The 25,525-nt window shown below is 44.2% G+C and overlaps 1 protein-coding gene across 1 annotated transcript in view; it reads right to left on the minus strand.

Annotated features, from left to right (window-relative positions):
- Positions 1 to 24,858, minus strand: part of LOC129818326 (phosphatidylinositol 3-kinase regulatory subunit alpha) — a 74,078-nt gene extending 49,220 nt beyond the window's left edge. Inside the window, exons 1-2 of the mRNA XM_055874097.1 lie at positions 24,610 to 24,858; positions 14,671 to 15,352 (exon numbers count right to left, since the gene is read on the minus strand). Coding sequence (XP_055730072.1) covers positions 14,671 to 15,001 — 331 coding nt within the window. The 5' untranslated portion in view covers positions 15,002 to 15,352; positions 24,610 to 24,858. The remainder of the gene's footprint in view (positions 1 to 14,670; positions 15,353 to 24,609) is intronic.
- Between the last annotated feature and the right edge of the window lie 667 nt (positions 24,859 to 25,525).

A 25,525-nucleotide genomic window follows, 5' to 3' on the forward strand; every position in this document is an offset into this window, starting at 1 on the left:
GAGAGCGAACGGGGCGGCGCGTGAGAGAGAGCGAACGGGGCGGCGCGTGAGAGAGAGCGAACGGGGCGGCGCGTGAGAGAGAGCGAACGGGGCGGCGCGTGAGAGAGAGCGAACGGGGCGGCGCGTGAGAGAGCGAACGGGGCGGCGCGTGAGAGAGAGCGAACGGGGCGGCGCGTGAGAGAGAGCGAACGGGGCGGCGCGTGAGAGAGAGCACGGGGCGGCGCGTGAGAGAGAGCGAACGGGGCGGCGCGTGAGAGAGAGCGAACGGGGCGGCGCGTGAGAGAGCGAACGGGGCGGCGCGTGAGAGAGCGAACGGGGCGGCGCGTGAGAGAGCGAACGGGGCGGCGCGTGAGAGAGCGAACGGGGCGGCGCGTGAGAGAGCGAACGGGGCGGCGCGTGAGAGAGCGAACGGGGCGGCGCGTGAGAGAGCGAACGGGGCGGCGCGTGAGAGAGCGAACGGGGCGGCGCGTGAGAGAGCGAACGGGGCGGCGCGTGAGAGAGAGCGAACGGGGCGGCGCGTGAGAGAGAGCGAACGGGGCGGCGCGTGAGAGAGAGCGAACGGGGCGGCGCGTGAGAGAGAGCGAACGGGGCGGCGCGTGAGAGAGAGCGAACGGGGCGGCGCGTGAGAGAGAGCGAACGGGGCGGCGCGAGAGAGAGCGAACGGGGCGGCGCGTGAGAGAGAGCGAACGGGGCGGCGCGTGAGAGAGAGCGAACGGGGCGGCGCGTGAGAGAGAGCGAACGGGGCGGCGCGTGAGAGAGAGCGAACGGGGCGGCGCGTGAGAGAGAGCGAACGGGGCGGCGCGTGAGAGAGAGCGAACGGGGCGGCGCGTGAGAGAGCGAACGGGGCGGCGCGTGAGAGAGCGAACGGGGCGGCGCGTGAGAGAGCGAACGGGGCGGCGCGTGAGAGAGCGAACGGGGCGGCGCGTGAGAGAGCGAACGGGGCGGCGCGTGAGAGAGCGAACGGGGCGGCGCGTGAGAGAGCGAACGGGGCGGCGCGTGAGAGAGCGAACGGGGCGGCGCGTGAGAGAGCGAACGGGGCGGCGCGTGAGAGAGCGAACGGGGCGGCGCGTGAGAGAGAGCGATCGGGGCGGCGCGTGAGAGAGAGCGAACGGGGCGGCGCGTGAGAGAGAGCGAACGGGGCGGCGCGTGAGAGAGCGAACGGGGCGGCGCGTGAGAGACTGCGAACGGGGCGGCGCGTGAGAGACTGCGAACGGGGCGGCGCGTGAGAGAGAGCGAACGGGGCGGCGCGTGAGAGAGAGCGAACGGGGCGGCGCGTGAGAGAGAGCGAACGGGGCGGCGCGTGAGAGAGAGCGAACGGGGCGGCGCGTGAGAGAGAGCGAACGGGGCGGCGCGTGAGAGAGAGCGAACGGGGCGGCGCGTGAGAGAGAGCGAACGGGGCGGCGCGAAAGAGAGAGAGCGAACGGGGCGGCGCGAAAGAGAGAGCGAACGGGGCGGCGCGAGAGAGAGAGCGCGAACGGGGCGGCGCGAGAGAGAGAAAGCGAACGGGGCGGCGCGAGAGAGAGAAAGCGAACGGGGCGGCGCGAGAGAGAGAAAGCGAACGGGGCGGCGCGAGAGAGAGAAAGCGAACGGGGCGGCGCGAGAGAGAGAGGGGCGGCGCGAGAGAGAGAGGGGCGGCGCGAGAGAGCGAGGGGCGGCGCGAGAGAGCGAGGGGCGGCGCAAGAAAGCGAGGGGCGGCGCAAGAAAGCGAGGGGCGGCGCAAGAAAGCGAGGGGCGGCGCAAGAAAGCGAGGGGCGGCGCAAGAAAGCGAGGGGCGGCGCGAAGGAGCGAGGGGCGGCGCGAAGGAGCGGCGCGAAGGAGCGAGGGGCGAGGAGAGAGAGCGAGGGGCGAGGAGAGAGAGAGAGGGGCAACCAGATAATAAACTGGTTTATCTATTTAACTTGCTTTCGCTCCTTTGCTCTGCAGAGAGCTAACAAGGAATGCAAACATACAGGTAAGGTTAGTCCTTCTGCAGCTTTCAGCGCTGTCTCTCCCACAGTTCAAAAACGAGAAAATTGTTCTATGCCTGCATTATTAGAATGCTTGTGCACATAGCAGAACCCTTCACCCAGGCTTGAGACAATTTCTCAAAGCAAAAAGGATTTTATTTAAAGACACTGCAAGAAAATGTGAATGTTTAAGAGTAGCTGCCTATTACTAAATAGTTTTTTCCCCGCATTCGGGAATAGCCTACCAAAGAAACTATTGAGGAGCCTATTGAACAAGTCTCCACAAGCCCACGTGTTTAGCAGGATTCCTCATAATATCCCAGAAGGCATCAGCTCAGTTAGCCAGTCAGTCAACCACAGGTTGAGGAAGTCAACGCAGCTGCCACTGGTGCGGCAGGCGTCGGCAGTGTTGGCTACAGGGGAACACTCTCTCCCCAGTTCAAACGGTACCTGTAAACTCCAGTAATGGCTGTGGCCAGGCCAGGGCATGAAACACCAACGACGGACTAAAGATAGTGCACACCTCTGTTAAATGTAAGGTCCCGGTCATGTAACCAGCATTTTCAGAGGTTCTACTATTTATTTTCTTCTGAGGAGGATGTTCTGTGGAAAAGGTGTGACTGAAAACTGATGACCATTAGAGCAGCCATAGTGTTAGATGTGTGACTTGAGTCCATGTACTTCAAGGGGCAACTGGGTATAAAAAAAGAATCTGTCCTCAGCGGTTGATGCTTTGTTGAAACAATATTTATTTCTCTTAATTATCTGTCAGAAGAGTATTAGAAAGCTATTGGGTGAAATGTCCAGGTCAGTGTGGCTTTTTACTACTATACCAGCATGTGAAACCAGCATGTGCTATATAACATGGAGTAGCCTTGAGTTTGGACACATGAAATGGGGCTGCAGGCATGAGAAAAGAGAGACTACGTCTCCCCCTGCAGAGAGAAAATAGCAACGCATGGACCTCACTGAGAACCAATGAATAGCCTGTTGCTACACTGGCAGGAAAAAAATACAAAAATATATATATTTTTTTTTTTATTGGTGCTTTGTGCAAAATATTTGGTTCAACTGAAGGTCTATAATAAACCAGTATCATAATGTACAATTTCAAGACTCACAATTCCAGATTCCACCAAGAAATTAGACAAATAATGATGACAACCATTGCCATCCAGGCCTATATTTGAACAAAAACAAAAAGAAAACATGTTTGTTTTAGGCCTACATCAATTGATTCAATCAATAAAGTCCAAAGCATTCCCATTATAAGAAATAAGAACCAAACGTCATCTACCTTTGTTTAGCCATTATGAAAAACCACTACAGTACAGAAGAGGGAGGTGTCTGCAGTCTACTTTGATAAACAGATATAGCTAGTGTGATTGATCCATATCACAGTTAGGGTTGCAAAGGGTTGGACACTTTCCGGTAAATTTCCGTAATTTTCCATGGGAAGATAAGCCCTGGAATTTGGGAAATTTTGCTTAAATTCATATTTTTTTGTTGCTTATAACAGTGAACCTTTTTTGTGGCATACACAAGGCAACGCTAGGTCTTGTGGCATATTTGGTTAAACTATAGTGCATTCTTCCATCACATGTACAGTGCACTCTTCCATCCCATGTACAGCTGATTCTCAAGATCTTGCACACTAATGAGATGCTATTGAGCCAACACTACTACACTGTCTGAGCCAAGGATTTAATTTCTAACCAATCATTTCTAACTTGTTAACAATTTCTGCTAGTTATTTTTTGTTACCATGTGGGTTTTAGCTTGCTTGAGCCTGCTAACTGAGGAGTGTTAATTCACCTATTTCCATACATATTTCATTTTAAAACATTTATCTTACAAATAGTTGTACATACATGGAATTGTATTTAGGGTTTTTTACTCATTTCTTTCTAATCTCTACAGGAAAATGCCACGGGCACTATCTGATGTGTGGAGACATTTCACTGCAGCTAATGTAGAAGGAAAAGTTGTGTAAATTTGCAAATACCATGCCAAATCATATATGTGAAGAATGCAACAAAGATGCAGAATAATCTGGCCAAGTGCATAAAAAGTTCCCTCAGCGCTCACAACAAGCAACCTCTGACAAAAGTCCCTCTACTTCTACTCGAGGTGAAAATTATCAATCAGACACCTTATCGATATCACTAGCTCATGGTTCTCCTGGAATCATAAGTAGTCAGAGGAACGTAGTCAGAGAAATGCTGATGAATGTCTTCCTCGAGCTGTGTATGCAACTGGTTCACCTCTGATGCTCACAGGCAATGTGTATTGGAAGAGATTTCTGAATGTTCTTCGCCCAGCTTTATCTACTCATTTGCTGGATGCAGAGTTCAAGTGAAGGTCAAGCAAATCATAGAGAAAGCAGACTGTATTGCAATCATCTCTGGTGGTTGGTTGAACGTTCGTGAGCAAGGAATAATAAACTATATCATCTCCACCACTCAACCAGTATTCTACAAGAGCACAGACATAAGGGACACACCAGTCTCTACATTGCAGATGAGCTGAAGGCAATCAATGACCTTGGACCACAGAAGGTATTTACACTGCTGACAGACAATTCTGCCAACATGAAGGCTGCTTGGTCTAAAGTAGGGGAGTCCTACCCTCACATCACACCCATTGGCTGTGCTGCTCATACATTGAATCTGCTCCTCAAGGACATCATGTCACTGAAAACAATGGATACACTCTACAAGAGAGCCACGGAAATGGTTAGGTATGTGAAGGGTCATCAAGTTATAGATGCAATCTACCTCACCAAGCAAAGTGAGAAGAAGAAGAGCACCACATTGAAGCTGCCCAGCTGTCATCATGTTTGACAGTCTCTTGGAGGGGAAGGAGTCTCTCCAAGAAATGGCCATATCACAGTCTGCCGATATGGACAGCCCCATCAAGAGGATCCTCCTGGATGATGTATTGTGGGAGAGTGGTAAGCAGCCTGAAACCTATAGCAGTAGCCATTGCACAGATTGAGGGAGACAATGCCATCCTGTCTGATGTTCAGACTCTGCTTGCAGATGTAAGAGAGGAAATCCATACTGTCCTGCCCACTTCACTGTTGCTCTAAGCAGAGGAAACTGCAGTTCTGAAATACATCAAAAAGGGTGAAGACTTCTGCCTGAAGGCCATACACGCCGCAGCGTATATGTTGGACCCCAACTATGCTGGAAAGAGCATCCTGTCTGGTGCAGAGATCAGCAAGACCTATGGTGTCATCACTACCGTGTCTCGCCAACTTGGCCTGGATGAAGGCAAGGTTCTTGGCAGTCTGGCGAAGTACACTTCCAAGCAAGAGCTTTGGGAAGGAGATGCAATATGGCAGTCGTGCCAACATATCTCATCATCCACCTGGTGGAAGGGACTTTGTGGATCTGAGGCTCTTTCCCGTTGCCACATTCATCCTCCAAATCCCACCAACATCAGCCACCTCAGAGCGCAACTGGTCCTTGTTTGGGAACACACACACCAAAGCACGCAACAGGCTGACCAATACAAGGGTTGAAAAATTGGTGGCCATCCAGGCAAATTTGAGGCTTTTTGAGCCTGACAACGAGCCGACCTCAACAAGGTTGGAAAGTGACAGTGAAGATGAGGCCCCAGAGTCTGATGGACATTGAGGAGGTCCAGGGAGAAGACATGGAAGCCTGAGAGGAAGACAACCAAAGCTTTAGTTTGTAGACTATCATTTTACAGATAGATGTTTGTTGAAAACGTTTTTGGGAGATGTGATGGATCATTGGGGATCATTCAATATGCCCTCTCTTTTGTTGTTCAGTGAAATCATCCCATGTGAAGAGTCAACTCATTTAAAAGTAAAATTCGTAACTAAATTGTTTTTGTTTTTTATATCTATTGGAAGGATTTAATCATTTGCAATTATGTCTGCTTATGATAAGGTAAAAGGTTTATGTTTCTGTCTCCATATGATATGGTAAATAAACTCAGCAAAAAAAAGAAACGGACCTTTTTCAGGACCATGTCTTTCAAGATAATTTGTAAAAATCCAAATAACTTCACAGATCTACATTGTAAAGGGTTTAACCTCTTGACGCTAGGGGACAGCTGATTGTCCTCGCAGCGGCAGACCACGTGTAACAACACCTGCATAGGATTGGTACATCCGATCATCACACCTGGGGGACAGGTACAGGATGGCAACAACTGCCCGAGTTTCACCAGGAACGCACAATCCCTCCATCAGTGCTCAGACTGTCTGCAATAGGCTGAGAGGCTGGTCTGAGGGCTTGCAGACCTGTTGTAAGGCAGGTCCTCACCAGACATCACAGGCAACAACGTCGCCTATGGGCACAAACCCACTGTCGCTGGACCAGACAAGACTGTCAAAAAGTGCTCTTCACTGACGAGTCGTGATTTTGTCTCACCAGGGGTGATGGTCGGATTCACGTTTATCATCGAAGGAATGAGCGTTACACCGAGGCCTGTACTCTGGAGCGGGATCGATTTGGAAGTGGAGGGTCCATCATGATCTGGGGTGGTATGTCACAGCATCATGAGACTGCCTGCAATGGCAACAAGCTCAATATCAATGCTGTGCGTTACAGGGAAGACAACCTCCTCCCTCATGTGGTACCCTTCCTGCAGGCTCATCCTGACCCTCCAGCATGACAATGCCATTCCCCCCAGAAATGTCTGGAAACTTGCAGGTGCCTTGGTGGAAGAGTGGGGTAACATCTCACAGCAAGAACTGACAAATCTGGTGCAGTCCATGAGGAGATGCACTGCAGTACTTAATGCAGCTGGTGGCCACACCAGATACTGACTTACTTTGATTTTTCCCCCCCTTTGTTCAGGGACACATTATTCAATTTCTGTTAGTCACGTCTGTGGAACTTGTTCAGTTTATGTCTCAGTTGTTGAATCTTGTTATGCTCATACAAATATTTACACGTTAAGTTTGCTGAAAATAAATGCAGTTGACAGTGAGGACGTTTCTTTTTTTGCTGAGTTTCTATCCAATGCAAAAAACATCTACATTTAAATGGTATTAATATTTATTTGCATATATTTCCGTTACTTCCCACGGAAAGTTTCCACCTCTGAATATTCCCCAAAATGTGCAACCTAATCACAGTCAATGGCAGCCACAGTATGCATTATGGGCTGAGGTATCAGCATAGGGGCCTGGGCGCAATAAGTCCCCTTTGGATCATTATAGATCTCCACACCCCCTCTCTCAACGTGAGGCTGGCTCTCACCATGGTACCCATTCCTTTTACTGATGTTTGGCATATTTTACATCTCTCTCACATCTTCTTTCCTTCCTTCACCTCTATCCCCCCCCTCTCTCGCTCTCCCGCTGTCTAATCCTGCTCGCAGACATGCTTCGCCTCCAGTAATAAGATTTGCCAATTCAGACTCCAGTCTCTAGAGGCGATCAAGTAATGAAACTCACATGTGCGCGCTCTCATGCACACATGCCCATAAAAACAGGCCTTTTACTGGAATGCTGCCGGGCCAAGAGCAGTTTGCTGGGGGTTTTAAAAAGATAAATCAAATTACAATGTGGATAGGTTTGATTGTTGCCCTCAAATGAAGTTCTGTGCGGTTTGTGCTTTGGTGTTTGAATGTGATCAGCTCTAATTTGATGGCCTGATATGCACTTAGCATGTAGGGGGAAACCCCAAAGAGTGTAAAGTCTAGATGCAGAATAATCATATAAAACCCTATAGGTGTGACTTTCACATTCTTTTTCGACTAATACTTGTCATTATACAGACCTACTACATGAGTAGCATAAATCAACATAAAGGCTACATTTAGAATAAACAAAATACCACATCTTCAAAATAAAAACAGGGGAATCAAATGTGTAAAGTAGTCAACTACAGCACAGATGACCCAACACAGTGTGTGTGTGAAAGTCACCATTCAGTTCCCTTTCACCGTGCATCCATTTGTCCTGCCGGCATTGTGCCCCAAGTTAATGGAATCAGCACTTAGTACAATTCTACTGATTCATCACAACGCCACAAATCAGTGCAGTCTGTGTGCCCCCCTCCACCAAAGGAGCGCCATTACCACCCCGACTATACCACAGCTGCCTTCAGCTCTATTGAGTTCCCACCACATTAGAGTAAACTATTCCAGCAGGCACATTGTAACTACTTGAATTGTGAGTTAGTTGGGTCTTTGACTTTAGAGGGGGTATGGCCATCTATCATAGGCTCCATATAATAAAGGCATATTTGAACATGGAGCAACCACCTGCCTACCACCCCAAACACTCCATGCCTGGTTTAAGGGAAAGTGTGCATTCTTTGTAGAACGAGGCAACAATTCTCCTCCAGAAAAACAGCTCAATACAGCAATGCTCTTTGGCCGAGCATTAATTTGTCCACGACAATAAGATTTCTACATTATCTAAATCTCCAGCTATGCAGGCAAGAGCGTACTTATTCACTCTCCTCATTCTCTCCCTCTTATTCCTGAGCCTCTCTTTGGTACAGCTACAAATGGGGCTAACTTTATTACTGTTTTACTCTTAGCGGCTGGATACAAAACCCCCTTCCCTCTCCTACATGCTAACTATTCTCTCTACTTTAATACTGTACAGGCGTAGTTCTCAGAGTAAAGCGCCCACTCCTCTCATTCTCTCGCGCTCTTCCTTTTTGTCTGTGTCACAAACTGTCACTTTAGCCTCCTGCACTACTACGTTGCAAACTGCCTGTCCACATTGTGCACATTCACATGTATAAAAGCATGACCAACTACACAGTTCCAAAACAACCAACACAGCATCCTAGCTAAGAATAGGCATGAGTTTGCGCTTAGAAATAGGCTGATAAAATGCAGTCTTAGAGAAAAGATAAGGTGACTTAAATCTGATAAGCATGCATGTCAAAAAAAGGTGTTTGGAAATAAATCCACAGTAACAGAGTGATTCTGAGACTCCGATTTGTCACTTGGAAATGTCAACAAAAAAACAATGATTGCAAAGTTAAATAAACCATACAACTCCATGCACAAGGACAACTTTTAACAATGTCTACTGAATATTTAGCAAAAACACATTTATTTGAACAGTGCAGATGCAAAGTTTGTTAAAAGAATGATGGCACAAACAGCACTGTTGCTAGTAATTACATTAGAATTAAGTCACAATGGATTAGCTCGTTTCCATGAAACAGCTGCCTGTTAGCACTGTAAAAAAACACTACTGCCACCTTCTGGTTTGGAGTATTTTAACAAGGCTGAGTGGCTTCCCACTTCCAAGGTGTCTGGTTTTTGAACACAAAAGAGATTGATTGCCGACACTATTCAGGGGTGCTAAGTACTTTGACAATCCTACCGGTGTCTGAGCATTTAGGTTACCACCATTCCCTTTAAGTTGAACGTGAGAGGGAAATTGTCTCCAAAGAATGACAAACTTGTAGGCCTACTTCGATAAGAATCCGGGACAATAACAGCATCAAATATTTCCTTGAGCAAGACGGAGCACGTAGCCTATGTGCCTATGTAGGGACTTGTTGGGGAACAATCAGTTTGGCAGAATTTACTTCAACCATTTCGAAGAACATTCTGAGAAACTGTTGAGACTGATAAAAGCCAGTGTGAATCATAAACATAGAACTTAACCCTAGAGCCAACCAATATCCAATTTTAGGATCCTATACCAATTTTTAAAGTGGAAATATTTGCAGAAAACCAATATCTGCAAATATTTGTATTATTATAGCAACAACAAAAAAATGCTTTCAATCAGAAAGCTGATTTCTTACATTTGAGGAAAGAACATTAACTTAAGCACCACATAACACTTTGAAGCACTAGAAAGGGACAATTTTTTAATAGAAGAAAACAGTTTAAGAACAAATTCTTATTTTACAACGATGTCCAACCCTGGCAAAACCCGGCCAATTGTGCGCCACAATATGTTACCCTAGCGAAAGGAGAATAAACTGCACTGATTCCAGCAAAAAATGTGCATAGGCACTGAAGCCTAAGCTCAACGACATGACACATTTTCAATGTATTGGTATTTAGTAGTGATGCAACGATATTACATTTTTGGCCGATACTGATATCTGATATTTTCCTTGCCAAAACAAACCCGATATCGATAGTGATAGCCAATATTTAAAAATTTAGCGACCTTAAGCATTCTAGTAGTTAAATAGTTAACACTCACACACACACGGACGCTGCTGTCTAAGGCACTGCATCTCTGTGCAAGAGGCGTCATTACAGTCCCTGGTTCAAATCCAGGCTGTATCACATCCGGGTGTGATTTGGAGTCCCATAGAGCGGCGCACAATTGTAAAATTCTATGAATTACCCCCCCCCCCCCAAAGTGTTCTCTTCACATTTTTTCTATCAGTCCTTTCGGTGGATTAAATGTTGAGATACATCCGTAAAAGGATAATATAAGCTGATAATGTCGGTCAACCGATGAATCGGTTGGGCTCTACTTTACACTACACTAGTTTGACGACACACACCCCATGACACATATTTTTGCAGTGTAAAGAGGCGGATGTAGATTACAATCTCTTATTTCCGAACCACCGTAGGTAGTGTGGGACACAGCTACACGACATACCCCCCTCTGAATGGTACAGGGTAAAGACAATGGCTCTCCAAAGCCACATGTCCCTGCAAGAATTAGGCCTTTGTTGTTGAAAATTAAAAAGGCATTTAAAATGTCCACACATTTGTGAATCGTTTCATTAAATCAAGTGTTCAGCATTACGTGCAATATGATTTACATGAGAAGCTCCTGTATAGTTTGAATAGTTATTCTTATTTTGTTTGTCTATATACACTATGGTATTTATGGTGTGCTAATAGCTGCATACACACGAAGTAGAAATGTGGCTTTGGCCACACCGTCTGCAATAAAGCACATAACAGATGTTGTTTTTTTTTACCTATAGGCAAGCTATAGACCATCGCACATTATTCAAACGTTGTCAGTGAGAGGCAATTGGAATGTGAGAGATTTCACAATTGAATTGCGGTTAGAATATGCTATGTTATCAATGGGCTATCCAATTGAATGACGACAGTAGTCAGCACTATTGTCAGCTGGTCCCCACCACTAGGCTGGTGGTGACAAAGAAAACTCAGACACAAGTATGGCTGGTTATAAACCAGAGGGACATTCTAGTGCGCCGTTTTGTCACACAATAAACAACCTCAGCTGCATAAAATGGCTTCACAACACCAGGATCACATCAAACACTGTTTTAAATGTTCTACAAGGGAGGAGTTAGTAGGAAGATTTTCTGGTTCGAGCCAGCCAGACAAAATAAGTGAATGGAAGTTGTGAACTGAAAGTGACGCTTCCTTCTTCTCAGTGGTTTTCAGGCCCAGAGTGAAGGTTCTCTTTTCAAAGCTGGCTGGCTGGGTAAATGACTCAGTTGAGAGGCCTAGGAAAGGAGCAGCAGCATGCTGGTGTTTTAAAAAGACTGGGAGCTGGAATGAACCGGAATGCTTCTCCAAGCCCGGCCCAGCCCTCAATCGTTCTTTCCCTCTATCCACATCTGCTGCTCTGAAGTAAACCCCTGTGGCTCAGTGAGAGCAGAGGCCCCTTTCCAAGCCTACGCTCTCCTCCCTCCCACCCTCTCAGCAGGGACCGACTCAAAGAACATTATCAAAACATTTAAAAAATAGGAGGGTGAGAGAAAAAAAGCTGAAGCACTGGAGGAAAGGAAGAAAGAGGGGATCTGCTAGATCCCTCAGTGGCAGGCAATAAATCACACTGAAGCAACAAGACTCGAACCAGCCCAGAGCCCTCCTCAGCCTCCCCAGGCCTTAGTTAGTCTCCACGCTTCCCAGCCCCTCTCCTTTCTCGCCAGCCAGCCTGCAGCCCTGATCACTCAGCTCACCAATCCCGTTCCCCAGCCCCTTCCCTCCCACACTTCTCCCTCCCAGCCTCAAGCACTCTCTCCCCCTTCCCGTGACAGAGACTTTTCTTCTCCTGGTGCTACATTCACACTTGCTCTGGGCTCAGTGCTGCCACTCAACCACAGTCATGCCCATTCACCACATGTGCCCTTCACATATGGCTCCTCGCTCACCCTGCAAGCCCCAGCTAAAGAATTTCACAATCGCACCACAAAGGACAGGAAATGGAAACCAGGCCACCAGAGCCTGTTGTATAGGTGAGCTGACAGATCTATGCTAAGTCAGAGAGCCTGAATATACGCCACAGCATCTTTAAAGATGCATGTCTTTCTACTTACAAAGTCTTGTAGCCTCGAGTGACCATATAGAATTGTGTCCGTGTTGCCTGAAACAGCCCGGGTTGTTTTGGTTTAATAATAGGTAAATACACTTACATTTCTTTTTTTAAACATGACAAAAAAATGACATTTCAAAAGTGTCAAACATGACACAAAAAAATGACATTTCAAAAGGTGTGATATGCAATCGCGTTGACTTGAGGCTTTTCCACAACACGAAGATGACTCTCGTCATCTTTTGTTAGCAGAATATCAACAAAAAAAACAGATTACAAAAAGGTCAGAATGACAGATTTTCTTAGCCAGGCCAAAATAATCTCCCCAAAAATATACCCAATGCAAACAGACAGGCTTCCAATTCAGATCTGGCCCATTTATTTAACGTGGATCAGTCAGTAGAAAATAGCATGACGGTAAAAAAATAAATAATTGTGCCTACAGCAAAATTAAATATTTTCTCGATGCTGGCCAGGAGGAGTTTCAAAGAGGAGTTGTCCAGCAGTCCAACCACTGGGCTGGTACCAGGTGCTGCGCAGCACCACAATGCACTGGACCGGAGCCAAGCCCCATTGTCCTCCGGCCCTGGTTAGCATTCAGTGGGGCTATGTGAGCACTGCCACTTGTTATCAAAGATATCATTGTAGTCCCACCATGCGAGTCCCCTTTCTCAGTTAGTGTTTGACGGTGGGACCGAAAGAAAAAGGAAAAAATGTCAACTGACTTGCTTGGGCTTAATGTAAAGAAATAAACTGTCAAGGAAATGGCTCCCTTGCAAACGTTGGCGCGTAGGCTACACCAATCTGACGTTTAGTAAACATTGTAGTAAACCGATTAGCAATCATCACTTCCTAACAAATCATAATTGGAAACTTCACAGGATGCAATCGTTCCATTCAGCGTGACCAAAAAGCATACAGCCAGGTAGGCAACATAAAAAAAAAAAAGCAAAATGTAATTTACCCATTCTCTATGATGAAAGAAGAGGGACAAAAAAAAAAAACATGATTGTGACAATCGTGTGGACCCTTAATTTTGTAAATGTTAGGTTCTCTGCAATTACTGCGGCTTGAAAACACCTCTGCTTTTTTCCAACTCCAAGGCAACGGGTTTCCACAGGCCCTAATTGAAGGATGGATACGTAGAGATCTGTGACGCACATCTGCTAACCAAGTTAGCAATAAACTGGGCAGTAGTTCGAATGTCCAATCTTCTAAGAAGAGATAGGATAATACTAGACAAGAGATAGAATTGGCTAATACTTTGTAGATAGCCAAATGGATTGCCTCAGCAAATGCATCCAACACAACATAAAGATAACATAAATCAGGCATTGTTTGCTTTGGTCTCTTACATAGATGTTTTTGGGGATCTATTTGACGTGGGGAGAGAACAAATCTAATAAAGGTTAGGCATTGGAATCCATAACTTTTTATCTTATATGATTTCAATATGAGGCGTCTACAATCTTATGTGTGTCCTAGCTACAACACAACCATGTGCAACACAATACTACCCTGGAGCAGAGTGTAAATGGAACCATGAAGTGAGCCCAATGGGTTGAATTACTACTGTGGTTTGACCAAATGGCTTCCACACAGATTCTCAAATGGTGAAGGAACAAAGTCTGAAATGTCACAAATGCAGTAATGCACAAGGTCCATCCAACACAAATGTGAAGTTCTGTGAATAAAATGCAATGTTATAACATCAGGGTAGAGTCTTTCAAGTGCTTTCAAAAAAAAGCCTACCCCTGAGGGACGATTGAAATGTAAGGGGTAGGGTATTTGCAAAGCAACCGACCATCTGGATTTGCTTTGTGGGTTTAAAAGTATTTTCGATTAAATCCAACAAAGGGGTTTGTAAGGGCTATCTAAAACTCAGTGGTAATGTTAACAAGAGTTTAGACTATGTGAAGGATGAACCAATCCACCACCTCTACAGCAAGATTACATGTCAGTTTGGCTGCCTGCAAACCTATCATGGATTAGCCTTTGGTTTGGCATTTTGTTTCAGCAACTGATTGTTAACGCAGGAGAAAAGAGGGCCTATTCAAACAAAACCTGCAATGGGGTTCGTAGGGCATGTAAAACATTTTGTATAAAGAGCTGGGATGATAACCGAAAATGATCGACAGACCAAATAAATACGTTTTCTAATAATTGGACAATTGATAGATAAAATATTCAAAGCAGTAGTAGTAGTTTTAAGGTAAAACATAAATTACTATGGTGCACATTAATGTACCAACTTATCATTCAATTTATTGTTCGTGATAATTCAGTAAATGTATCATGATATGGATTTGTGTCTATATCACCCAGCTCAACATTTTACCCATGCAGTGTGAAATGTTTGAATTGTTTCTGTTTAGTTTTTTTGTTTACAATGTGAACATTGTTTTGTACTGTACAAATTACAACTGCATCCCAATACCAGGTCCCAGAAACCTTGTATTGGGGTTCGGTTGAAGAAGGCTCAGACTGTTTATCACTCACCTAGTTCATCACCAGAGTCAGCCTTGGAGGAGCCCGGGGCCACGGGTAAGGGTCTGGGGGGTCTCGGCTTGGGAGTAGGAGGAGAGATCCTCTTCTTCCCAATGAACTCCACATATGTCCCTGGAAAGTCTCCCTTTTCCTGAGTGGTTTCATTAAAGCCAGGCAGCCAGCCAATGTCCTCTGGCCTTTCCTCCAGGCCGTCGCTGTACCCTAGGGCCACCAGGGTCCCTTTGGTCACTGTTAAGATGTCCCCCACATGGAGGTCAATGTCCTCCTCTCGCTCCTTCTTGTAATCATAAAGTGCCCTGTACTGATATCCTTCTGCGGCCATCGTAGAGACTTTTCACGGGTGTTTCTTGTTGTTGTTGGTGGTATATATATTATTTTAAATCAACACGGCTGTGAATAACTTGTTCGGGCAGGTTAGAGTTCCACCAATTAGTTACTCCTCAGGTTTTCCGAGAATATATTAACGGAGCAAACAAAAAAAGCCAAAAAAGCTAAACAACAATTAATGAACATTCTAGTCCTCAATAGTTCTTTGGGAGATTATTGTGTTTTAACTTGTCTTCAGGTCATTCTCAAAGCTTGGTTATCCACTGCACCCCTATGGTGCCTCCGGCAGTGTTTCCATGAGTATATATGACCCTTGCAGCAGTGGCCTTGAGAAGGTACACCTGACCTGCAATACAGAACAGAAGAAGCCATTTGCAACACATTGCGTAAGACTTATGATCACATACATTTTAAAAATCTGTGGTGGCTACATGTACAAGAAAGGTACCAGCGAAATAGGGACAGTTCTAAATTGGTGGTGGTGGGGGGGGGGGCATTTTTTTTTGGTGCTCTTGGGATGAGTTGTGTATATATATACACTGCTCAAAAAAATAAAGGGAACACTTAAACAACATAATGTAACTCCAAGTCAATCACACTTCTGTGAAATCAAACTGTCCACTTAGGAAGCAACACTGATTGACTATAAATTTCACATGCTGTTGTGCAAATGGAATAGACAAAAGGTGGAAATTATAGGCAATTAGCAAGACACCCCCCAAAACAGGAGTGATTCTGCAGGTGGTGACCACAGACCACTTCTCAGTTCCTATGCTTCCTGGCTGATGTTTTGGTCACTTTTGAATGCTGGCGGTGCTCTCACTCTAGTGGTAGCATGAGACGGAGTCTACAACCCACACAACTGGCTCAGGTAGTGCAGTTCATCCACGATTGCACATCAATGCGAACTGTGGCAAAAAGGTTTGCTGTGTCTGTCAGCGTAGTGTCCAGAGCATGCAGGCGCTACCAGGAGACAGGCCAGTACATCAGGAGACGTGGAGGAGGCCGTAGGAGGGCAACAACCCAGCAGCAGGACCGGTACCTCCGCCTTTGTGCAAGGAGGTGCACTGCCAGAGCCCTGCAAAATGACCTCCAGCAGGCCACAAATGTGCATGTGTCAGCATATGGTCTCACAAAGGGTCTGAGGATCTCATCTCGGTACCTAATGGCAGTCAGGCTACCTCTGGCGAGCACATGGAGGGCTGTGCGGCCCCCCAAAGTAATGCCACCCCACACCATGACTGACCCGTCGCCAAACCGGTCATGCTGGAGGATGTTGCAGGCAGCAGAACGTTCTCCACGGCGTCTCCAGACTCTGTCACGTCTGTCACATGTGCTCAGTGTGAACCTGCTTTCATCTGTGAAGAGCACAGGGCGCCAGTGGCGAATTTGCCAATCTTGGTGTTCTCTGGCAAATGCCAAACGTCCTGCACAGTGTTGGGCTGTAAGCACAACCCCCACCTGTGGACGTCGGGCCCTCATACCACCCTCATGGAGTCTGTTTCTGACCGTTTGAGCAGACACATGCACATTTGTGGCCTGCTGGAGGTCATTTTGCAGGGCGCTGGCAGTGGCTAACTAGGCTAACTTGCAATCCTACCACATAAAATTAAAACGTGGCCTGTGGTTGTGAGGCCGGTTGGACGAACTACCAAATTCTCTAAAATTAAGTTGTAGGCAGCTTATGGTAGAGAAAGGAACATAAAAATTATCTGCCAACAGATCTGGTGGACATTCCTGCAGTCAGCATGCCAATTGCACACTCCCACAAAACTTAAGACATCTGTGGAATTGTGTTGTGTAACAAAACTGCACATTTTAGTGGCCTTTTATTGTCCCCAGTACAAGGTGCACCTGTGTAATGATCATGCAGTTTAATCAGCTTCTTGATATCCTACACCTGTCAGGTGGATGGATTGTCTTGACAAAAGGCAAAAATGCTCACTAACACAGATGTAAACATTTGAGAAATTAGCTGTTTGCGCATATGGAACATTTCTGAGATGTTTTATTTCAGCTCAGGAAACATGGGACCAACATTTTGCGTTTATATATATTTTTCCCCCAGCACAATTCCAGCATTTGAGGAATGGAAAGAGACTGTTACGAATCACCTAAAAGTTATGACATTCAGAGAATGCCTTCTAATACTGGGTACAAGGTAGGGAGGGATGTATTTTCTGTTTGTTGCAATCGACAGCCTATTTGACTGGTGTTGAAAATGCAAACCATGATATTGAAACCTGTTGGTGGAAAATTTGTTGCATATACTTGATATAATTATAAATATAGTATCAAAATGTTAAATCTGATAGCCCCCTAGCTGATCATCGTTTGCAGCCAGCTCTGACCGTAGTGCAAAGAGACAGGCAGTGAGAGTCTCGTCCGTGGCCCTACGCCCGTAGCCATGCATGACAGACTATGCCACAAAAGTATGCCAAAGTGGTCAAGTCAATATCCATGATTATCAACACAGGGTCATTAGTTATTGTTATTTCTGCACTGCTAGAGCTTCCCCGGTCAACTGTAAGTGCTGTTATTTTGAAGTGGAAATGTCTAAACGCAACAGCTTAGCCGCAAAATGGTAGGACACACAAGCTCACAGACCAGGACCACCAAGTGCTGAAGTGCATAAAAATCATCTGTCCACGGTTGCAATAATCACTACCGAGTTCCAAAATGCCAGCACAAGAACTGTTCGTTGGGAGCTTCATGAAATGGGTTTCCATGGCTGAGCAGCCGCACACAAGCCTAAGATCACCATCCACAACGACAAATGTCGGTTGGAGTGGTGTAAAGCTTGCCGCCAGTGGACTCTGAATCAGTGGAAACATGTTCTCTGGAGTGATGAATCACGCTTCACAATATAGCAGTCCGACGGACAAATCTGGGTTTGGCGGATGACATCTAGTGGGACACCTCAAGTTGGACCCACCCACCCTGAGTAAAAACACATTTGGTGATGACATTTCACTTATGTTACAAAATACATTTTACCAAGACAAATATGATTCTTCATATTCGGAATCGCTCAGTTGGGACTTTAACATATTAACATTATATCCCAAAAGTTGCATTTCGTAACCTAATACATCCGATAATAAGCACAGAGCTCTGTTGACAAAGCGGTGCCATTTGTCGCAGCGACTTGAGGATTTTACAGGTTGTGGTGGTCGTCTGCAAAGTTGTCGCAAAAAGAGAAATTAACATGACACAAGTTTAATTAAATGTAAAAGCTTGCAGTACACTCAGTGCTCCTTTGACATTTCACAGAGTTATGCTTGTTAATCACAATATAAAAAAAGCATATACTACAATCAACATCCGTCTTACCTTTATATTTTTTATGTCCTCCAGATTTGAGAAGAAAGATAACTAGCTCAACGGTGAGACAAGCTGACAAAAATATATATTTTCCAGATTTTTAACCCCTCTTCTTACAGCCTCCAATGATTTAGTCGCTCTAATCTTGGCAATCATACAAGGGTAAAAACTCCCATAACTTTTGGGCAGATGATAGAGACATGAGGTTTGGACCATTGCTTTTCTTAGAAAAGTATCTACACAAGTAACATATTTTACTATTAGTCAAAAGATGCAGTTTGATTGGACACCCTACATAGTGGCTTGTTCCACTAGTGCCATTGAGTAGTTCTGCTGAATAAACCCAAACAAGCAGTTGTTGAATAAGCACTAATTAAAACCTTTTTAGATTAACATAATTTATGAGATGGAATGCTAACATATATTAATAAAAAAGTGCATTGATATACATTTGCTTATGCTGTTCATCCATGTTGAATGCCAATGAAATACTGTAGTGTTTAATGCAGTGGTTCCCAAACTGTGGTAATAGTAGAATGCACAAGGTGCAATTTCGAAATTGGGTAATGCATCAGCAGTTTTGCTTGTCATGTAAGTCATTGCAGAACTTAGAGAGCTAATTTACTAATGTTACAGTCCCCACTACAACAACAAAATACATAAACACGTAATATTGTCCTTGAAACATTTAAAATTGAAATACTCTACAATTCCATTCATTCCTATGGAGGACTGGTTTGTGCAACATTTGCCTATTATTCATTTCCAAATTCTTCAAGCTCTGTCAAATTGGTTGTTGATCATTTTTCAGGTCTTGTCATAGATTGTCAAGTAAATTTAACTCAAAACTGTAACGCGACCACTCATGCACATTCACGGTCTTCTTAGTTAGCAACTCCAGTGTAGATTTGGCCTTCTTTTAGGTTACTGTTCCGCTGAAAGGTGAATTCATCTCCCAGTGCCTGATGGACAGCAGACAACCAGGTTTAACTCTTTTTATTTATTTATTTAACTAGGCAAGTCAGTTAAGAACAAATTCTTATTTACAATAACGGCCTACCCCGGCGCCCTATGGGACTCCCAATCTCGGCGGTTGTGATACAGCCTGGATTCGAACCAGGGACTGTAGTCTAAGGCACTGAGATGCAGTGCCTTAGACCGCTGCGCCACTAAAACAAAATAAAAAATGTAAATATTTGTCACATGCGCCAAATACAACTGGTGTAGACTTTACCGTAACACGCACAAGAATAGAGCTATATACAGGGAGTATCTGTACCAGATCAAGGTAGGACGTATTGAGGTAGATATGTACATGAAGGCAGGGTAAAGTGACTACTCATCAGGATAGATAAGAGTAAAATAAAGAATAGAGTAGCAGCAACGAAAGTGTGTGTGTGTGTGTGTGTGTGTGTGTGTGTGTGTGTGTGTGTGTGTGTGTGTGTGTGTGTGTGTGTGTGTGTGTGTGTGTGTGTGTGTGTGTGTGTGTGTGTGTGTGTGTGTGTGTGCGTGCGCGCGCTTTGGGATAGTATTCAGACCCCTTGACTTTTTCCTCATTGTTACATTACAGCCTTATTCTAAAACGGATTAAAATCGCCCACCCCCCCCCCCCCCTCAATCTACACACAATACCCCATAATGACAAAGCAAAAGAGGTTTAGATATTTTTGCAAATTATTCAAAATAAAACTGAAATATCACATTTACATAAGTATTCAGACCTTTTACTCAGTATTTTGTTGAAGCACTTTTCGCAGAGATTACAGCCTTGAGTCTTCTTGGGTATGACGCTACAAGCTTGGCACACCTGTATTTAGGGAGTTTCTCCCATTCTTCTCTGCAGATCCTCTCAAGCTCTGTCAGGTTGGATGGGGAGCGTCGCTGCACAGCTATTTTCAGGTCTCTCCAGAAATGTTCAACCGGGTTCAAGTCCGGGCTCTGGCTGGGCCACTCGAAGAACATTGAGACTTGCCCCGAAGCCACTCCTGCGTTGTCTTGGCTGTGGGCTTGGGGTTGTTGTCCTGTTGGAAGGTGAACCGCCGCCCCAGTCTGAGGTGCTGAGCGTTCTGGAGCAGGATTTCATCAAGGATCTCTCTGTACTTTGCTCCGTCTCACAGTCCCTGCCGCTGAAAAACATCCCGACAGCATGATGCTGCCACCACCATGCTTCACCGTAGAGATAGTGCCAGGTTTCCTCCAGATGTGACGCTTGGCATTCAGGCCAAGGAGTTCAATCTTGGTCTCATCAGACCAGAGAATCTTGTTTCTCATTGTCTTGAGAGTCCTTTAGGTCACTTTTGGCAAACTCCAAGCGGACTGTCGTGCCTTTCACTGAGGAGTGGCTTCCGTGTGACCACTCTACCATAAAGGCCTGATTGGTGGAGTGCTGCAGAGATGGTTGTCCTTCTGGAAGGTACTTCCACCCCCACAGATAAACTCTGGAGCTCTGTCAGAGTAACCATTGGGTTCTTGGTCACCTCCCTGACTAAGGCCCTTCTCCCCCGATTGCTCAGTTTGGTGTCACAGCCAGCTCTAGGAAGAGTCTTGGCGGTTCCAAACTTCTTCCATTTAAGAATGATGGAGGCCACTGTGTTCTTGTGGACCTTCAATGCTGCAGACATTTTTTGGTACCCTTCCCCAGATCTGTGCCTCAACACACTCCTTTCTCAGAGCTGTACGGACAATTCCTTCGACCTCATGGCTTGGTTTTTGCTCCGTAATGCACTGTCAACTGTTGGACCTTAAATGGAAAGGCACACACCTGTCTAAATTAGAGGTCGACCGATTAAAATCGGGGCGGACGATTAAATCGGGGCCGATTTCAAGTTTTCATAACAATCGGAAATCGGTATTTTTGGGTGCCGATTTGCCGTTTTTTTTTTTTACACCTTTATTTAATCATTATTTAACTAGGCAAGTCAGTTAAGAACACAGTCTTATTTTCAATGACGGCCTAGGAACGTTCTGCCTCGTTCAGGGGCAGAACGACAGATTTCTAACCTTGACAGCTCGGGGGATCCAATCTTGCAACCTTACAGTTAACTAGTCCAACGCTCTAACACTGATTACATTGCACTCCACGAGGAGCCTGCCTGTGCCGCGAATGCAGTAAGCTAAGGTAAATTGCTAGCTAGCATTAAACTTATCTTTTAAAAACAATCAATCAATGACTGTCATTGCTCCAATGTGTACTTAACCATAAACATCAATGCCTTCCTTAAAATCAATACACAAGTATATATTTTTAAACCTGCATATTTAGCTAAAATAAATCCAGGTTAGCAGGCAATATTAACCAGGTGAAATTGTGTCATTTCTCTTGCGTTCATTGAACGCAGAGTCAGGGTATATGCAACAGTTTGGGCCGCCTGGCTCTTTGCGAACTAATTTGCCAGAATTTTACGTAATTATACATAACATTGAAGGTTGTGCAATGTAACAGGAATATTTAGACTCATGGATGCCACCCATTAAATACGTAACGGAATAAACGTTTTGTTTTCGAGTTGATAGTTTCCGGATTAGTCAAAGGTATATGGTTTAGAGAGAAATAGTCAACGCGTTATAATTCCTGTAATAACTTGTGGCTGAACTTGAAAGGGGTTTCTTTGTTATTTTACCATTCATGTCTTCCATAGAGAATGTCTTGATCTACTTCAAATAAGGTCTGTGTTTCGTGCAGGCTTAAACCGCCTCAACGTTTTGATACCTGTGTAAATCTCACTAGGATAAGGTAACTTTTGTCAACATATTTTCATAAATACACTCTACAAAAAAAAGTATCTTCGCTTATATTTAGCCAATATTGATCAGAGTTACCTTGTCCTATGGATATCTACACAGTTATAAAATTGGCATGGTGGTGTAAGCCTACACAAAACACAGACCTTATTTTAAGTGAATCTAAAAATATCCTATGGAATAAATGAAGGAACCCGCTTTTCAGATTTTGCTAGAAGGTGTCATGGCAATTATGACTCGCACTTTGGTCGTCAATTCTTACCATGCCCATTATTAAAATAGGATTTCCTGCATATAGAAATGACAGTTTTGGTTTTCAACATTCATCACAGGTAACATACTCTATTTTTATTCAAACAGTTAAGAGTATTTGTCTCCTAAGCAGACTCTTCAGTATCATTGTCACTTCAGAGCTGTGTGTGTGTGTGTGTGTGTGTGTGTGTGTGTATTTATGTATTATATTAAGTTAAAATAAGTGTTCATTGTTCATTCAGTATTGTTGCAATTGTCATTATTATTATTATTATCATTATTTGCAAAAATGTCAAAACTTTTTTTGGTTTGTAATTATGGGGTATTGTGTGTAGATTGATGAGGAAAATGTATTATTGAAATAAATTTTAGAATAAGGCTGTAACGTAATGTGGAAAAAGGGAAGTGGTCTGAATGCTTTCCAAATGCACTATATGTGTGTTTGTGTTGTGTCGTTATTCGTGTGTGTGTGTATGCAGGTTATATGAATGTGTGTGGGTTGCCTGTGCATAGCTCGATACCGTTTATTTTTTTATACTGAAAAACCCCAGTCCTTAACGACAACAAGCATACCCATAACATGATGCAGCCACCACTATGCTTGAAAATATAGAGAGTGGTACTCAGTAATGTGTTGTATTTGCCCAAAACATAACACTTTGTATTCAGGACAAAAAGCCACATTTTTTGCAGTATTACTTTTGTAATTTATTGCAAACAGGATGCATGATTTGGAATATTTTATTCTGGACAAGCTTCCTTCTTTCCACTGTCAATTAGGTTAGTATTGTGGAGTAACTACAGTTGTTGATCCATCCTCAGTTTTCCCATCACAGTCTTTCAACTCTAACCGTTTCAAAGCCACCATTGACCTCATGTGGTTTCCTTCCTCTCCGGCAACTGAGTTAGGAATGACGCCTGTATCTTAGTTGTGACTGGGTGTATCGATACACCATCCAAAGTGTAATTAATAACTTCACCATGTTCAAAGGGATATACAACATCTGCTTCTTTTATTTTTACCCATCTACCAATAGGTGCCCTTTGTGAGGCATTGGAAAACCTCCCTGGTCTTTGTGGTTGAATCTGTGTTCACTGCCTGCCCGAGGGACCTTACAGATAATTGTATGTTGGGGTACAGAGATGAGGTTGTCATTCAAAAATCATGTTGAACACTTGCACACTGAGTGAGTCCATGCAACTTAATTAGACATGTTTTACTCCTGAACTTATTTAGGCTTTCCATAACAAAGCGGTTGAATACTTATTGACTCAATACAGTAAACATTTTTATTTTTTATTCATTTGTAAAAAAATAAAAAATAATAATAATCAAAGAACAAAATTTCACTTTGACATTATGGGATATTGTGTGTCTAGGCTAGTGACACAAATCTCAATTTAATCCATTTGAAATTCAGGCTGTAACACTACAACATTTGGAAATAGTCAAGGGATGTGAATACTTTGAAGGCACTGTATATCAGTGCTTCCAACTTGTTTGGCTGATCCCTCCTTGTGACCCTGTTGGATTCATGTCCAACCGTGATCAGCAAATTGTGAAAAATGTACTACTTCAATTTGCCCATGCTGTCAGACGCTATAATGGCACAGCTACAAAGATGAGTCCTCTATCTATCTCTATAGTATACAGTAACCGCTCCCATCTTCTAGAATGAGAAAGTTTTTGTTGATGTTTAGTGTCTTCTCACTTTTGTTTATTTCCCTTGCTTTGCTCATGTAAACATAAAGTCCCTCTGAATTGAATAGCTACAGTGGGTAACTAACGTCAACTAGTGGCTTGGTAGTTTACCAGAGACAATTGGCTTTAGGTTTAACTCAAATTAAGCCTGAAATGTTGACAGCTAGTTAATTGGTAGCTAAATTAACATTTACTAGGCTGAAAAGCTTTCACCCAAGTCTAACTTTGTCATGCTTGATAATGACTTTAACGTTTGGCATGAATAACAACATTTCATTAAATTATCAATATACTGAGGACGATCAATCGAAGTCCAGCAGTGCAGTGGTCGGCTTGTCCCTGTCGTCGCGAGCAAGTAAAATTGGGTAACAAATTCCGTTGTAATCAAACGTGTACTACTTTATTTAAGAAGCAATATGACGTTATATGGCATGACAATAAATTCACAGACGTTTTTAACTACAAGTAAAACTATGAGATAGCATTAAATGCCACGTTAGTATACTGGCTAACTAGCTACTGTGCTAACGTGTTAGCCTAGCTAACGAGCTACTGTACATACATAATAAAAGCGCACAACTCACTTGCATGAAGGGGGCCCAGGTTGAATAGAATGAATCCTCCTCTTTCCGTGTGGACACACTACTCCACTCTGATACCAAACATAGAACGTTAGCCACACAAAGACAACGCCAAAAGCCTCTGAGAGTAGCTATAACGTTTTCGAACAAATTAGTCCAGGACTTAAAAAGTGGGTTTTAATCTTATTTGCTACGCTCGTACTCTGTCAACAGACAGGACGACTCCGCTCGAGCGAATGCATTGGTTTAAGTTTCAACTAGGGGCATGGCAGTGAACTGGCGGGGTCACTCGTTCACTGGCACGTCAATCCAAATACGTCATCATAAGAGTAGCTATACCCTGCCCTCTCCCGGTAGCATGTCAAGAGCTTGGAGTGTGATTGGTTATTGAGACTACACGCGAGCAGCACACACATGAAACACCCATAAGATAATTAAGTAACTTCCACATGCGAACAGGTTAACATTTCTACTATCGTGTAGCCTATAGGCCCATGACACTATAGAAACAAATGAATAAAAATAGCTGGTAATGTTTATTTTCAGGTTATTTGGCTTTATGGGTTTTAAAAGCTTACAAAGCGATGATTAGTTTTCACACAGGCTGTTTTTACACATGCAACCCAATTCTGACCTATTATCCACTAATTGGTATTTTGACCAATCATACCAGATCTGTTCACATCAGATCTTTTCAGAGATGATCTGATTGATCAAATTAGTGGAAAAAAAGATCAGAATTGCGCTGCCTGTGTAAACACAGCTCTAGAGGCTATTTAATTGATTCCAGACACAGAAGAGGACAAGCTACATTATGGTAGGAAAACCACTCCCATTGTAGCCGAAGCATAGGAGTGCCAAAGAGGTCTATGGAAACTAAGTTTCAGAACTCTGTGCAGTGCTGTGAAGCACATGTTAG

The sequence above is a fragment of the Salvelinus fontinalis genome, chromosome 21 (assembly GCF_029448725.1).
Source record: "Salvelinus fontinalis isolate EN_2023a chromosome 21, ASM2944872v1, whole genome shotgun sequence".
NCBI lineage: Eukaryota > Metazoa > Chordata > Actinopteri > Salmoniformes > Salmonidae > Salvelinus > Salvelinus fontinalis.